This window comes from Gadus macrocephalus, chromosome 13 (genome assembly GCF_031168955.1).
Source record: "Gadus macrocephalus chromosome 13, ASM3116895v1".
Classification (NCBI taxonomy): Eukaryota; Metazoa; Chordata; class Actinopteri; order Gadiformes; family Gadidae; genus Gadus; species Gadus macrocephalus.
In genome coordinates, this window is record NC_082394.1 from 5,265,711 (window position 1) to 5,281,360 (window position 15,650).

General features: G+C 51.5%; 1 protein-coding gene across 1 annotated transcript; it reads left to right on the plus strand.

Moving 5' to 3' along the window:
* The first annotated feature begins 222 nt into the window (after positions 1-222).
* eefsec (eukaryotic elongation factor, selenocysteine-tRNA-specific) lies at positions 223-10,658 on the plus strand. Its single transcript, XM_060068435.1, has 7 exons — positions 223-812; positions 1,932-2,139; positions 2,378-2,474; positions 3,315-3,479; positions 4,659-5,267; positions 8,099-8,255; positions 9,930-10,658. Exons 1-7 carry the CDS (start codon positions 494-496, stop codon positions 10,109-10,111), a joined length of 1,737 nt encoding a protein of 578 aa, XP_059924418.1. The 5' UTR covers positions 223-493; the 3' UTR covers positions 10,112-10,658.
* Positions 10,659-15,650: the final 4,992 nt, after the last annotated feature.

Genomic DNA, 15,650 nt, shown 5'->3' on the forward strand with positions numbered 1-15,650 from the left:
TTCTGCCCGTCACTATTTGCTTCCGGTGTGGTTTCGATTGCATTGTCGTAGCAGAAACGATTGAATCCATTCTCGAGTATTTCTAAACAAACATGATCAAATAAAACAACCCCAAAAATGAATAATCTCAATTTACAACAGTGAATGGTTATTTCGTGCCTCATTGTGTATTCTAAGTGGTCCTTTGTTTCGCCTTTTATTTATTCGAATGTATTAATCAAAGGTTCCGGTTGCGTATGTTGCAGATCGGACTGTGTTGACACCCAGGAAAAGGTTCATGCAAAGTAAACGGCCATCTGTGTTTTTGTTATTCAGCACGCTATCCCGAATTTAACTCACATCAACATGTCAACATGACAGTGGTAGAAGGCAGTATCATGAATGTCAACACATAAGAGGTTGAGGTGGAAAGAAAAACGTGAACGTCCTTCGAACCGTTCAGCTCAAAGTTTAGTCTGAACTGCTCTAGGACCAGAAGAGTGACAGTGGCGGGATGACGGCCCCGAGTGACAGCCTGAGTGACAGCCGCGTCAAGACGCTGAACTTCAACGTGGGGGTGCTGGGCCATGTGGACAGCGGCAAGACGTCGCTGGCCCGAGCCCTGAGCAGCATCGCCTCCACGGCCGCATTCGACAAGAACCCGCAGTCCCGGGAGAGAGGCGTCACCCTGGACCTGGGGTTCTCCTCCTTCACGGTGCCCCTCCCGGACCACCTGCGGGTGCCCGGAGACCAGAACGACCAGTGCGACAGTCTCCAGTTCACCCTGGTGGACTGCCCCGGGCACGCCTCGCTGATCCGCACCATCATCGGAGGTGAGGAGGAGGGAGGCAGGGGTACGCAGACCCGAGGTCTGTGTCTGGACTACTTGTTGTGTGAGCTGGGCGAGAGAGTCTGAATATAGGTTAATATTATAGATGTATTTGATGATCTTTAAATCCAAAAACCACCTTGTCGCATTGTTTCTGTCCAGCAGAGGGAGCGGTCGGTTAAAGTCCCTCCACCAAAAGGCATCGCAGTTGTTTTGGAGAAGAAAAAGTAATATTCAATGAATGAATTCGATGAATGAATTCCAAACGAAATGAAATGATATTGAATTTCAAGATAACAAGATGTTTTGTTATTTTACGTTGCGTATTCACCTCAGCATGCCGCTGAGGACTGAGGTCAGCTCCGTTCTCTTGGCCCACAGGGGAACTCGTTCTTTACAGCGGGCGGCGTTAGTAAGAGCAACAGCATCAGGGCTGGAGAGCTCATGAAAACGATACGGATAAAAAGATTGCAGTGGTGGGCCAGTGGTTAGTTTGATATTGTTTTATTTCTCTCTCACGCACACACGCATTATGGCTCACTGGCCATAATGAAAGAGATCTGGTCTGTTAACCCGGCCTGAGCCGGTTCCCGGTGCAGTGCACATGCTGTGGATTAGGGGGAGGGGGGGGGGGGGGAGTCGTGGAGCTTCCCCTCCCGTCCCCAGTGACAGGCGCACAGGAAGGCCGGGGAGCCAAGGAGAGAGGGAAGAGGGGAGCACAGGAAAGGGAGGCTGCCAAAGGCAGGGAAAGAAAAGAAGGCAAGAGGAAAGACAACCAAGTGAGCAGGATCTCTGATTTCAGCCCTCCAGCCCTGCTGTCTCCCCCTCTCCGACACCCCCACCCCTACGTCTCCCCTCTTGTTCTGTTATTTTTGGGGTAGCTGTCTGAATTTGTTTATTTTTTTTCACCGTTGTCAACCCCTCAGCCGTTACGTCGCTGAACTGGAGTCGTAGAGGTTTCCTACTCAGACTGTTTTGAATTACTTTAAACATCCTATTCGCTTATTTGATGGGTCACACACACACACACACACACACACACACACACACACACACACACACACACACACACACACACACACACCCTGAGTGGAGGGATAGTTCAGCACTGCGCTGTGTCCAGGGGCCCAGATCATCGACCTGATGGTGCTTGTGGTGGACGTGGTGAAGGGGCTCCAGACGCAGACGGCCGAGTGCCTGCTGATCGGAGAGCTCACCTGCCCCCGCATGGTGGTGGTCCTCAACAAGACCGACCTGCTGCCGCCCGCCAAGAGGCAGAGCGCCATCGACAAGATGACCAAGAGGCTGCAGAAGACCCTGGAGAACACCAGGTACGCTGGGTCTGGATGAGGTCCAGGTCTGGGGGCCCGGGTCTGGTCCTGGTGGCTCCCAGGGGCCCGATTGCTCTGAGATTGATCTGGTTGTGGCTGCACTGCGTCATCATTGGCTGCTGTTCTGGATTAAAACGTTCAGGTTTTTAAGACCCATTTCTGTGGTCTTTTATTTGAAGTCTTGAATGGTTTTGTTGTTGGTGAAAGCTGACGTCGTCCATGCTCTCTTCCCTCTTAGATTCAAGGACTGTCCAGTGATCGCTGTCGCAGTGAAGCCTGGAGGCCCAGACGCCCCCGACACAGACGAACCCCAGGGCGTCCCGGAGCTGATGGAGGTAAGCTAACCTAGAGCTGCTGTAGGTCAAAGACCTCACACCTAGAGCTGCTATAGGTCAGAGACCTCACACCTAGAGCTGCTATAGGTCAGAGACCTCACACCTAGAGCTGCTATAGGTCAGAGACCTCACACCTAGAGCTGCTATAGGTCAGAGACCTCACACCTAGAGCTGCTGCTATAGGTCAGAGACCTCACACCTAGAGCTACTGCTATAGGTCAGAGACCTTACACATAGAGCTGCTATAGGTCTGAGAACTCCCAACTAAAGCTAGAGGGAAGCTAACCTAGAGCTGCTATAGCTAGAGCTGCTAGATGATGAGGACGGGTCTAATATACTGTAGGACTTTATTTAATGTCATGGAAAGCATTTAATTTTCCACCCTAGCGCTGAAGCACTCATTTTTCATTAGCTCTTAGCTCATTTCCTGTCCTCGGGGTGTGAATGATTCACGGCAGGGGTGAGCAGACCAGGAGACACCATGTCTTGGGGGAGGGAAAGACATGTATGTGTCTGTGTTCTGTTTGGAGTTCATGGACTCGTGGACAGACTCCTGGACAGACAGACCCAACGGCAGCTGGATGTGCTTTTCATTAGCGAAGCTGTTCTGGTGTCTCGGTTCATGTTTGTTCACTCAGGACTCCACAGACCAGCAGTGACCCCGTCTCACTGCATCTCTCTCTCTCTGTCTCTCTGTCTCTCTCTCTGTCTGTCTGTGTGTCTGTGTGTCTGTCTCTCTCTCTGTCTCTCTCTCTCTCTCTCTCTCTCTCTCTCTCTCTCTCTCTCTCTCTCTCTCTCTCTCTCTCTCTCTCTCTCTCTCTCTCTCTCTCTCTCTCTCAGCTGTTGAAGACCCAGTCCTACCGGCCTGACAGAGACCCCCAGGGCCCCCTGCTGATGGCGGTGGACCACTGCTTCTCCATCCGGGGCCAGGGGACGGTCATGACCGGGACCATCCTGCAGGGGGCGCTGGCGGTCAACGACACCGTGGAGATCCCCACCCTGAAGGTAGGCTGGGACGGGCCGCCCCGCCGCGAGACGGGCCCTCACGGAGCAGGAGACGGGGGAAGTTCACAAGTTGAAAGGAATAGTGTGGGGGTAGAGGATGTGTCGGTGTGTGTTCATGGGGAGGATAAGGAGGACCTGGGTGGATTGGCAGAACGGGAGCCGTTTAATGTAGACCAGATGCAGACGGACGCTCGCTCGCTCGCTCGCAGGCTGCAGGCGGCCGGCGCAGCGCTAGTCTCTGTCATCTTCATATGCACCACTAGGTGGCAGCAGAGGCCTTACAGAAACCTGCCAAAAAGCCTATTTTTCACAACGGCGTGACTAATATTTGATGTTTGTTTGTTTGATTGGATGATTAAGCGAAACATCCAGAACAATACAAGCTTTGTAATGCAAACAATAATAATTAGTCTTGAACAACATATCAAATTTATATTGCTTGAAAGGACAACTAAAACATCTTCCGCTACTCAAGGCTGTATTTTAAATGATCTTTCATAGATATGTGGTCAAAATTATATTATAGGTTGCAGTAACTAAGTTACTAGAATAAATATATACACAATGTAACAACAAACAAGTTGCATTCATATTTATTTAGCTTGCTTTGCTAATCTGTGAAACAATAATTTATTTGTACTAATGTGGCAGAAGAATGATGATTACGTCATGAATACACATCCATGATATCCTTCATATAAAAAAAAAATCTTCAGACTTTAGGTTACAGGCGAGTTGAAATCAGACCAAATAAACTCAGACGTAAAATATCACTAATATTATCAGTGGTAAATCGGGGCCTTTTAGTAGAGGCTTTTATCCAAAGCGACTCACAATAATTAAATGTGTCAGAAGAAAGAGAAACAACAATATATCGATGTCGGTACAGTAATGATGTTCATAGAACATCAACATCATAAAACATCAACATAGTTAGCGCCAAGCACTAACCATTTATAGGTTAACCTATTCCCTGTGTGTACAACAAAGGCAGCTAGGATAAGCAGCTACACCATGCTAAGTACGGTTTTTAAGTGCCAGGACGTAAATCATACAACAAGTGCGTGTGTTGGGTGTGGGGGGGGAGGCTGTGCTGAGTCCAGGTGAACTCTGAACAGGTGAGTCTTGCTTCCGGCCTGCCGCCTAAGACAGTGGCCCTGTGTGTGTGCCCCCCCCCAGGTCACCAAGAAGGTGAAGTCCATGCAGATGTTCCGCACGCCGGTGTCCCGGGCGATGCAGGGCGACCGGGTGGGCGTGTGCGTGACGCAGTTCGACCCCAAGCTGCTGGAGCGCGGCGTGGTCTGCACGCCGGGGTCGCTGCGCTCGCTGCACGCCGGCCTCATCTCCGCCCGCAAGATCGGCTACTTCAAGGGCGCCCTCGCCACCCGCGCCAAGTTCCACGTCACCGTGGGCCACGACACCGTCATGGCCAAGGTCACCTTCTTCGGCCTGCCGAGCCCCGCCCCCGGCGCCGGCCCCGCCCCTCTGGACGCGCCCTTCAGCTTCGACAGGGAGTACCTGTACCAGGAGAGCTACGTGGAGGGGCCGGGCGGGGGCGCGCCGGACCCCGAGCAGTGGGCCCTGCTGGAGTTCGAGCGGACGGTGACGTGCCCCGCGCTCTGCCTCGTGATCGGCTCCAAGCTGGACACGGACATCCACGCCAACGCCTGCCGGCTGGCCTTCCAGGGGCGCCTGCTGGAGGGCTTCCAGGACAAGGCCTACGGGGAGAGCGCCCTGCCGCGGCTGCGCATCGCCAAGATGAAGCACAAGGAGGGCCAGGTGGAGAGGGTGAGTGGGGCCCGATCACTCTCATGGACTGATTTTATACAGCGCTTTTCTAACCAGCGGCCGCTCAAAGCGTTTTGCAATATTGCCTAACATTCACCCATCCATGCACACGTTCACCCATCCATGCACACATACGGGCTTTGACTTTTGCCCAAAAATCATATTCGAAGTTTGTTTGTTTATTAATATTAATATTTGAATATATTCGAATATTTATTAATAATATTTTGACCATTAAATGCCTTCAGTAAGACCTGGGCTGAATCTGAATACTTAGTACATACTATTTCTGTTCAGTGTCTACTACTTGACCGTACTACACTTGACAGTGCGGTCTACAGCTATGCGTAGAACGCCTCCGAACGCTTCCGAAAAAAACGCAGAAACTCTACCGGATGTTTGGAGATGACGTATCTCCCCTCAGATGCCGGCAAAATTACCTTGATAAGTTACCTGTTTTCCGTCTTGTCATCAATGCTATTAAATTAAAAATGTCTCTTTTTACTTAATTAGTTACCTTACTTTTTTACTCTTTTTAATGTCTCTTTTCAATGTCTCTTTTCTTCGCCGCTTTCTACGACGTCTTTCTAAGCCGCTGTTGGTAGTGTCGGGTCTCTCTTCTTCGTTCGTTACCAGACTCCGGTTGCATTGTGGGATAGCGTAGTGACCTACCGTTGTATACTGTGGCGGTAGTAGTAGTACCTATTCGGAAACGTTTTCCGTACTACACAATGCGTACTGAGCATTCGGACGCGCTATATTTGTGGCGTACTACAAAATGCATACTATAAGTATGAGTATTCTGATTCAGCCCTGGATTGGGCTTTGCGAGGTTTGTTTACCGGCGTTGCTATGGTTACCGGTCTTGCGTGTTCCAACGGTTTATTAGGTTTCTAATAAATCGCTGTCTAATCAATACTTCATTCACTGCCTATTCCGTGGTCATTACAATATTATGAGTAGACTGCGTCGGGTTCTCCGACGTCTCTTCCTCTTGGCTTGCCCATAACGGGTTCGAATTTTGATTTATTTTTTGATATTCGAATTATATTCAAATCACGAAGTTCGGAGTCAAAGCCCTAGCACACATTCACCCATTCACACACCGACGGCGGTGTCAGCCATGCTAGAGGACAGCCAGCTCCTCGGGAGCCGTTAGGGCGAGGCGCCTTGCTCAGGGACACCTCGACACTCGGGGATCGAACCAGCAGCCTTCCGGTGACCAGCCAACCCGCTCTTCCTCCCGGGCCACGTGCCGTCCCTGTGCGGGGCTTCAGTGGAGCCCGCTCCGCGCCTCACCTCGTCCTGAACCTGTGAGCCGACTCTCTGGCGTCTCCTCTGCGTGTTTCCCCCCCCGTCTCGTCGACGTCTCCTCTGTGCTGGTGTCATTGTCCCCGCCGGGATGTTGTTCATTCACAGCGTCGGTGTAGCGTGGCCCTGCGTCGTGGCCCCCATGGCTCGGTGTCACAAAGCATGCAAACACCGTCGACCACAATGCACGTGCAGCGCCGGTTGGCCATGTTGGAAGTGTGTGTTTGTGTGTGTGTGTGTGCCTGCGTGACTCCCCGGGTTGTGTCTGGCGGTTGTGTGCTGGCGTTGTTTGGACACACCTGAGCGGCACAGGAATCTCCCCAGGGCCCCGCGGGCCTAGTGCCCCCTCCCCCCCTTCGCTTTGTTTTTTTTGCACATTATCGGTCTACTGGCATCCAGGTTAGTTAGCGCCGGTGATCAGAGTTTTTCACCCCACGTCTCGTCCAGGCTCAGGGTACAGTTAGGTGTGTGTGTGTGTGTGTGCTTGTCTGCGTGTGTGCCCCACCTCCCTGGTGTCTGGGGGTCACCAAGGGGGGGGGGCTAGGTCAAGTGTGGGAGCAGGCTCCTGGCGGCAACACTTGAGGCCGCTGACAGCTCCAGTCAGCGGCCCGTCTGTACGCGGGTGAGAGGTCAGGGCGGGGCCACGCTGGCCACGCCCCCCTCCCCCCGCCCCCTCCCCCCGCCACCCGGCCCAGGGAAAACACATTCAGCTTCAGCATTTCCTTCCTTACGCACAACATAACTGACATAGCTGAGATAGAAGGCCTCACCAGACACGCCCTCTCTCGGCTCTCTGCTAACGCCGCATTCTTCACCCGCTCAGACGCTTGTGTTTTGTTCAGTTCTCTAATCTGCTCATCAGACCAATTGGGGCCAGGGGCCAAACGTTCACCTGGGGCCCAACGTTCACCTGGGGCCCAACGTTCACCTGGGGCCCAACGTTCACCTGGGGCCCAACGTTCACCTGGGGCCCAACGTTCACCTGGGGCCCAACGTTCACCTGGGGCCCAACGTTCACCTGGGGCCCAACGTTCACCTGGGGCCCAACGTTCACCTGGGGCCCAACGTTCACCTGGGGCCAAACGTTCACCTGGGAGAGGGGTGAGGGACAGAGATGGGTGAGGGACATGGAGATGGGGGATGGGTGTGGGACAGAGAAGGGTGAGGGACATAGAGAGGGGTGAGGGACATAGAGAGGGGTGAGGGACATGGGGATGGGGAAGGGAGATACCATAGCACGATGTAGGATAGATGAGGGGGGAGGGGGGTGAGAGACGGACGTTTCGAAGGCTGCAGGCCTGGTGCCTGTTGGGGCGCGGTGAGGGCCTTTCGAGGATGGGGGAACAGGGTCAGGCCCTCATGCTGTCATGGCAACACGCCGTCAGGGGAACACACTGGCGGTTGAGACCGGTGTGAGAACGCGGTTCGATCACTGGCGCTTGAGGGAAACGGGCGCAGCGAGAAGCTCCGGTTCTAAAACGTTGTCCTCTGTTAATCCTGAGGCCCCTCCCCTGTGTCAGGTGACCGACGACTACACCGTGATTGGCCGCAGCCTGTTCAAGAAGGAGACCAACATGCAGCTCTTCGTGGGCCTGAAGGTGGCGCTGTCCACGGGCGAGGCCGGCGTCATCGAGGGCGGCTTCGGGCAGAGCGGGAAGTACAAGATCAGGGTGGCAGGTAGGCCCCAAAGACCCTCTACACACCTGGTCCACAACAGGTTTATACCTATTGACACCTATTGACAAGGTCCACATCAGGTTTACACCAGGTCCACACCTGTTTAACACCCGGTCCACACCTGTTTAACACCCGGTCCACACCTGTTTAACACCCGGTCCACACCTGTTTAACACCCGGTCCACACCTGTTTAACAACCGGTCCACACCTGTTTAACAACCGGTCCACACCTGTTTAACAACCGGTCCACACCTGTTTAACAACCGGTCCACACCTGTGTAACAACCGGGCCACACCTGTTTAACACCAGGTTAACACCATGTCCACACCTGGTTTACACCAGGTGGAATATCGGTGTGGGAGAACTAAAGTGTATTGAGTAGAAGTATTTGATAAGGGAGTGGAGTTGGGGGTGATTTAACACACACACACACACACACACACACACACACACACACACACACACACACACACACACACACACACACACCGGGCGTGTGGTGTTGTGGGTTTCCGAGGGTTCAGGATGTGGTCTGCCCGAGACCCCGGCCACATTCCCAGGGTACCTCTGGGGACCCCTGGGGTTCCGGGGGAAGTCTGCTCCCTGTTTATTTTACCTTGTGTCGCTCCGGCCCAGGGCTCCTGCGGAGAGGGCAGGGAAAGGAAAGCACCAGGGAGGAGAAGCTCACACACACACACCTCCATAAAACATGCACATGCCTCACCTCACAGACCTGCATAACACACACGCACGCACCGTCGCACACACAGTCGCACACACAGTCGCACACACAGTCGCACACTCTTACACACGCTCACATACGCACACACAGCCTTTATTATTATTATTGTAATGAAAGCTTCCCTTGTATCTTGCGGTGCTATGAGCCGGCGTGTGTGTGTGTGTGTGTGTGCGTGCCGCCGTGTGTGTTTTGTGTGTGTGTGTGTGTGTGTGTGGTTGTGTGCGTGCCGGCGTGTGCGCCCTGCGTGTTCCTGAGAGCAGCGTATCTCTGAGATGCTAGTCAGCAGATCGCAGATAACGAGGGCAGAGATTTCTGCTGCCCAGCGACCGTGACGGCATCTCGTCGGCGTAACCATAACAACCTGATGTACGGCGCCGTTCTGCACCCGGGTCAGACGGCCACGGGAGGGGGGGGGGGGGGGGGGAAGACACGGGGGGGGGGGGGAAGACACGTGGCGTGGGACATGGGACGTGCGGAGCGACATACGTGTGTAAACAAACACCCTGGGTGCGCTCCGAGGTTGGCTGATCATCACCGCTGATTGTCTCCGGGTGGCGTCTGATAACGGCCAGCAGAGCGCCCAGAGGAGCCACGAGACCCCCGCAGCCGTGAGCGTCAGACCTACGGGGGAGAAAAGCGTTGCCATGGAGATTACTCCACAAATGAGGAGCGAGGTGCCTTGCTCAGAGGCCTCATGAGGCCACGCCCCAGTCAGCAGCAGTAGGAGGAGGAAGAGGAAGAGGAGGAGTCCTCTCAGGTCACCACTGGCACTACTGTGTTGAGTACAGGCCGGTCACGGCCCCTATCGCTGGACTAGTGACCCCAGTATGGACGCTGTCAGCAGGTCATTATAGAGGCACGGGGGGGGGAATGGAACCAGCACCCTCCTCCGTCTCACAGCTAACGCGCCCTTTTTTATTTTGTCTCCAGAGGGCCTGCGTGCAGACACCAAACAGCTGCTGGGCTCCGGCTCTAAGAAGAAGGGGAAAGGAGGCGGGAAGGCGGAGCCAGGGCAGGAGGAGGAGCCCAGAGCCGAGTCCCATCCCGTCAGCATCCACCTGCACTTCAAGAGATACGTCTTCGACCCCCACAAGAAGATGGTTCAATCCTGAGCTCCAGCATCACGGCGTGTTGTTGATCCAGGTGACATCCAGGGTAACTACAGGTGACCCCCAGGTGACCTCCAGGTGACCCCCAGGTGACCTCCAGGTGACCTCCCGGTGACCTTCAGGTGACGGGTTTCTATGAATGGAGGACTGAGGGATGGAGACAGAAAGTATTGATTATATTCAGGGAGTCACAATCATGCGTCAGAATCAACGACGACACTGCTTAGTTCTTTCTTCTTTTGATAATTACAAATCGTGTCTCTATTTTCCACCGTGACCGAATATGACCCCCTCACCTGAAGAGTGTCCGAGTCCTGGTTCCTCTGAGGCCTCCATCAACATCAGGATAGGAAGGGGTTTGGAAACCAGCGTTTCTTGGTGAAGGCACGGATCTGTCTATCGCTCTCATGAACTTTAGGGGTTTTCAAATGCATACGTTTTCCTTTTGGAAGTAGACTCGTGTTTTTTTTAATTTTCCTGATGCCGCATTCTACTTTTTGCTCTCGCTGTTGATTTGAAAATCATGTGCATTACATCAACCTATGAAGAACAGCCTGTATTTTCTTCTGTTTCCATGTAAGTGTCCCTTCTGTGCGAATATAGGTTCACAATAAATTACATTTGAATAAAATACACAATAAATTCACAAAATGTGACTTTAAACCAAAATAACTTAAGACTATTAATACATCATCATGTAACATTAGTTAAGTAATACTGTTGTTACTAATCCTCCATTCCCTGGTTTACTGGTAACCTGCTGAATTACCAGTCCAACCGAACCCTTTGTTCCTGAAGCCTTATCTGTACCATGTTCTCCTCATGATTATGATGTTGCCATCGCCCACCGTAACACTTGAACCAACCCTTCACCAGCGGCCCAGCCTTTTTCCCAGTGGCTTCCCAGTAGGCCCGGTGTGTTTACAGTGGGGGGTGTCAGCAGTCCCAGTGGACCGGGCGGTATCTGACCAGGGATCTGTGGAGATTGGAGAAGGGGGAGGCAGGAGAGAGACGGGGGAGAGAGTCAGGGGAGGCGGGGGAGAGAGAAGGGGGAGGCGGGGGAGAGAGAAGGGGGAGGCGGGGGAGACAGAAGGGGGAGGCGGGGGAGAGAGTCAGGACACTGGTAAGATTGTTCCTGAGTGACAGTTCCTTTAGTCTTATCTCTCTCGGTTCCTCTTATAGGAAACAAATCTCCTGCTCTTTCTTTTTTGTAGCGCCATCTTTATCTGACTCCCCCCCCACCCCCCCCCCCCCCCCCCGCTTGGCGTCCAGTTCCCTCGTCATGTTTCCTCCCGTTCTGTCTCCTCCATCTTGTGTATCTCACAGCTGGTTGCGTTCCTTCTAGCGTCCCGCGTTGGATGTAGCTCTCCGTTTCACTTGAAGAACGCTGCCGTTCAGAAACAAAAAGCGAAACACTAATTCCAAATCCATTTCTTATTTGTATTGTGTCTCATCAAAACCTTGTGTACCGTTCAGAGATCTTCCTGGTCAAAGGAGAGGCATCATAAGCCCACCGAGGAGGAGTATGTGTTATGATTAGCAACAACGCTCCGTTTTACAGCAACAGATGAATGTGAGAGGATGAATGAGCAGGAGGGGCGAGGATCGCTCTAAATCCGCTCTGTGTGGGGAGAGATCCTCCCCCCCAAACAATACCTCTTAACACGCATGCTAATCCTGTTGGCCTGCGGTTGAAGCGGTTATGCTGTAGGCACGCTGTGTGTGTGTGTGTGTGTGTGTGTGTGTGTGTGTGTGTGTGTGTGTGTGTGTGTGTGTGTGTGTGTGTGTGTGTGTGTGTGTGTGTGTGTGTGTGTGTGTGTGTGTGTGTGTGTGTGTGTGTGTGCATGCCACTGTTTGTGTCTGTGTGCATGCTTTATAATCTGCTATTAGAGACGCATGTTATTGTGCAGACAGAGAGAGACTGGCAGTCTACTGGGGAGGGGGGGGGGGGGGGGTAGGGAGAAACTGGCTGTCTAGTGGGAGAGACGGAGAGATACTGGAGGTGAACTGGGAGAGAGACAGAGAGAGACTGGAGGTCTACTGGGAGAGACGGAGAGAGACCGGGAGTGCTACTGGGAGAAAGCTCTTTCACAGGCTCCCAGTTTGCTTCCAGTACCCTGAGAAGAGACTGAGGGACCCAAAGACTCACTCCCGGTCAGGCTATGATTACAATACCGTCACATTATTTCAAACTGGTTGTTTTTTCATTCATATTCTTACTTGTCTACTAGCTCGTCTACTAACTAGTCCACCTCATCTGAGATCACGTCCTATTGGATCACTGACTCCAGGTCAGCTCAGGGTGAACTCTTCAGGTCAACTCTTGAGCACCCACATGTTTATAGATCAGTAATGAGCAGAGCTGCTCCTGGATCAGAGACCAAGCCAGAGTCTGGTGTGCAGAGCAGTGGTGAAGGACTCGTTGGCGACGCAGGCACCACACGGCGGGTAACGCTCTGAGAGACGAGGCGAGGCGGGAGAGAGAGAGATTAAAAAAGAGCAATTAGGAGCCGTCCTCTGATAAACAGCTGTGCTGTTAATTAACTATTTTACTAGTGGCGATGCCGCTAACGTGCCTCCCTCAACTCCTCCTCCCTCCCCCCTCAACTCCCCCTCCCTCCCCCCCTCAACTCACCCCTCCTTCCTCCTTCAACTCCCCCTCCCTCCCCCCCTCAACTCACCCCTCCCTTAACTCGGCCCTCCCTCCTCCCTCAACTCACCCCTCCCTCAACTTATCCCTCCTCCCCCCTCAACTCCCCCCTCCCTTAACTCATCCCTCCTTGCCCCTCAACTCAGCCCTCCCTCCCCCCTCGAATCACCCCTTTCTCCCCCTCAACTCACTCCTCCCTCCCCTCCCCTCTCCTGGTTTGATGTCCACTTGGAGCAGCAGGAGCTGCCCGTTAGCTCTGGTTCTTGGCTCCGTAATGGTTCCGCTGTGGTTGCGTTGAGGCGAGCAGAACCAGCGACAGATGGCTGGTACCAGTGGCTCCATGGTGGTTCTGCTGTTGTTGGGTTGAAACCAGCGGAAACCAACGTCAGGCTGCTGGTACCAGGGCTGGTCTGTGGCTGACGGAGAGAGCGTTTTAATTTGGTTTGATAAGAGGAAGGCTTCTCATCCTGATGAAACAGAAAAGGCTCCATTGTGCTGATGAGCAAGGCCCAGATAACGATCTGGTAGCTATCTCTATTTCCTTCTCCCCTTCTAGTGAATGGAATTAGCAGGGGTTAACGCAGAACTCATTAACGCCGTGGCCGCCTCCCGCAGTCGCTGCTCCACGCATTCCTCTTTGTCTCTGCTTCTCTTTCATTCTTTAGATTCAGTTTTTAAAGTTTACATCAGCTTCTCTTCTGACTTCCTGGTTTGACTGTTTGGTTGGGAATGCACCTCGTTGCGTGTGATCTTCCTTCTCCTGCATAATTAACGTGCCGTAACAATAAAAGCCTTTATGACTGGAGTAACACATCAGGAACACGCATGAACAGAAATATTAAGAAGAAGACATTTTAATGTGCTTAATTACTCATATTTTATGCAATACAATTATTGAATTTAAGTAATTAAAATGAAATTAATAAAAATATAAAAATATATATAATGAAAGGAATACAATGAAATGAAATTGGGAAGATAACATTTGAACCGCTGGAACCGATGTGATGAGAATCTCAGTTAATTGCGTCGTAATGAAGGACGCTGGCTCACTTTGAAAATGAAATAATAAATTAAGTTACACAAGGAACTCAAACAAAACTGAATTTACCTCAGTTAGCATTTCATTCAATGTGTCAAAATGTATCATTCAATTTCGACTAATGAGTAAGAATAATGAATAAATTGTTAAATATAGGAATAAAAAGAAAAAATAAAGAGCGGAAAAGATTTGAAGAAAGACAATTTCTTGCCGTTTAAGCGTTCTCCTTTTTTGTTGACTTTGCATATTAAATAGGCTGGTTTTCTGGACGAGGGAGAAAGTGTTGCGTAGGTACAAAGGCTGTCGTGACAGAGCCGTGTTTGACCCCTCAACACCGCCATTGTCTCGCCATTCTGCCTCCATTGTTCCACCATTGTACCGCCATCACCACAAAGCCGTTTGCATATCTACTCCTGTCGCCTTTCTGCCACAAAGAAAACATTCATGCAAATGACTGCTGGCACCTGAATAAAGGAAATGTATTGATGTGCTGTTCACTCGCGCACAGCACAGCAAGCGCGCACACGCACACACACACACACACACACACACACACACACACACACACACACCACACACACACACACACACACACACACACACACACACACACACACACACACACATAAAATGGTTCAGCATTGTATTACTCCTGTCTTTGTGTGTACTGGCCCTGTCATCCCCCCTCTGCACACACACACACACACACACACACACACACACACACACACACACACACACACACACACACACACACACACACACACACACACCACACACACACACACACAACACCTCAGGAGGACGGCTGGAGAAAAGGCCAGAGCTGAGAGCCAGAGCTAACCGGGCTCATTACATCACAGGCAGCCCTGACTACACTACTCAGCAGACCCTGCCTGGGGTCAGAGGTCAGTACACCATCACCTTGAGGGGAAGAACTGACTCTGTCGAAACAACGTTGATAGATGATCATCTTCATCCTTCTTTAATAGGTCCATGTCTTCATCCCACGTTTCACTTTTGTGTCTGTTTTCGGCGTACCCACAATGCACTGCGGCCGTCTCAGAGAAGGAACTAGGTGCTTAATGCATGAGTTTTAGATACACGTAGAAGTTATTGCAGAGCTAGAGTCGTGGGTCGTTATGTTTTCAAACATGGATGTATGCTTCAGATTCAAATTCTAAAGAGGATTGGAAATAATTTACAATTCCAGATGTTAAATGTAATTCTTCATTTCATGCCATGCAACATTGATTTAATATGGAATACATCTAAAACAAATATATATACATATTTAGTATTTATATTATTTTATGTACAAATACTTTATATTTGACTGAGCAAGCATTTGCCCTCATTGGTTATTAAAACAAACACAATTACAGGTCAAGGATCCAGCCGATGGAGCGTTTACTGTCATTCAATATTTCACAGAACATGATGCGTCCCGACTTCCATTATCAAATCAACCTGGTGGACGTCCGGGTTTAAACCTCCTGTTGAGAAACCGAGTCTCTAGAGTCCATAGTTCTGAGGAGCCTTGAGGAGGTTAAGAGTCGGGTTACCGAGAGGCTGAGTCAGGCTGCGGGCCTCAGTGCTGAGGGAACACACTGGGGGGGGTGCTCATGAGAACACCAGCTTCCTCCATGGATAACCTCTCGGAGATGGTCTGAAGCATTCAGAGGAGCGGCTCTTTGGAGCGGGAATGTAACGCATTACAGTTCACATGCCAAACACAGCGCTCCTAAACAAAGAAACAGAACCTAATCCAGCCCTCGTGGGGTCTGGGAGACTGCTTCTGGGTTGTCCAACAATTAGAACTATCAACACATTATGAAATAATTCAACAA

Bases quoted from the DNA above. Each gene is read 5' to 3' on its own strand.
- eefsec (XM_060068435.1), top strand. From the start codon at position 494: ATGACGGCCCCGAGTGACAGCCTGAGTGACAGCCGCGTCAAGACGCTG. The intron at 2,140-2,377 runs GTACGCTGGGTC...CTTCCCTCTTAG, and splicing joins AAGACCCTGGAGAACACCAG to ATTCAAGGACTGTCCAGTGA. The intron at 8,256-9,929 runs GTAGGCCCCAAA...TTTTGTCTCCAG, and splicing joins GTACAAGATCAGGGTGGCAG to AGGGCCTGCGTGCAGACACC.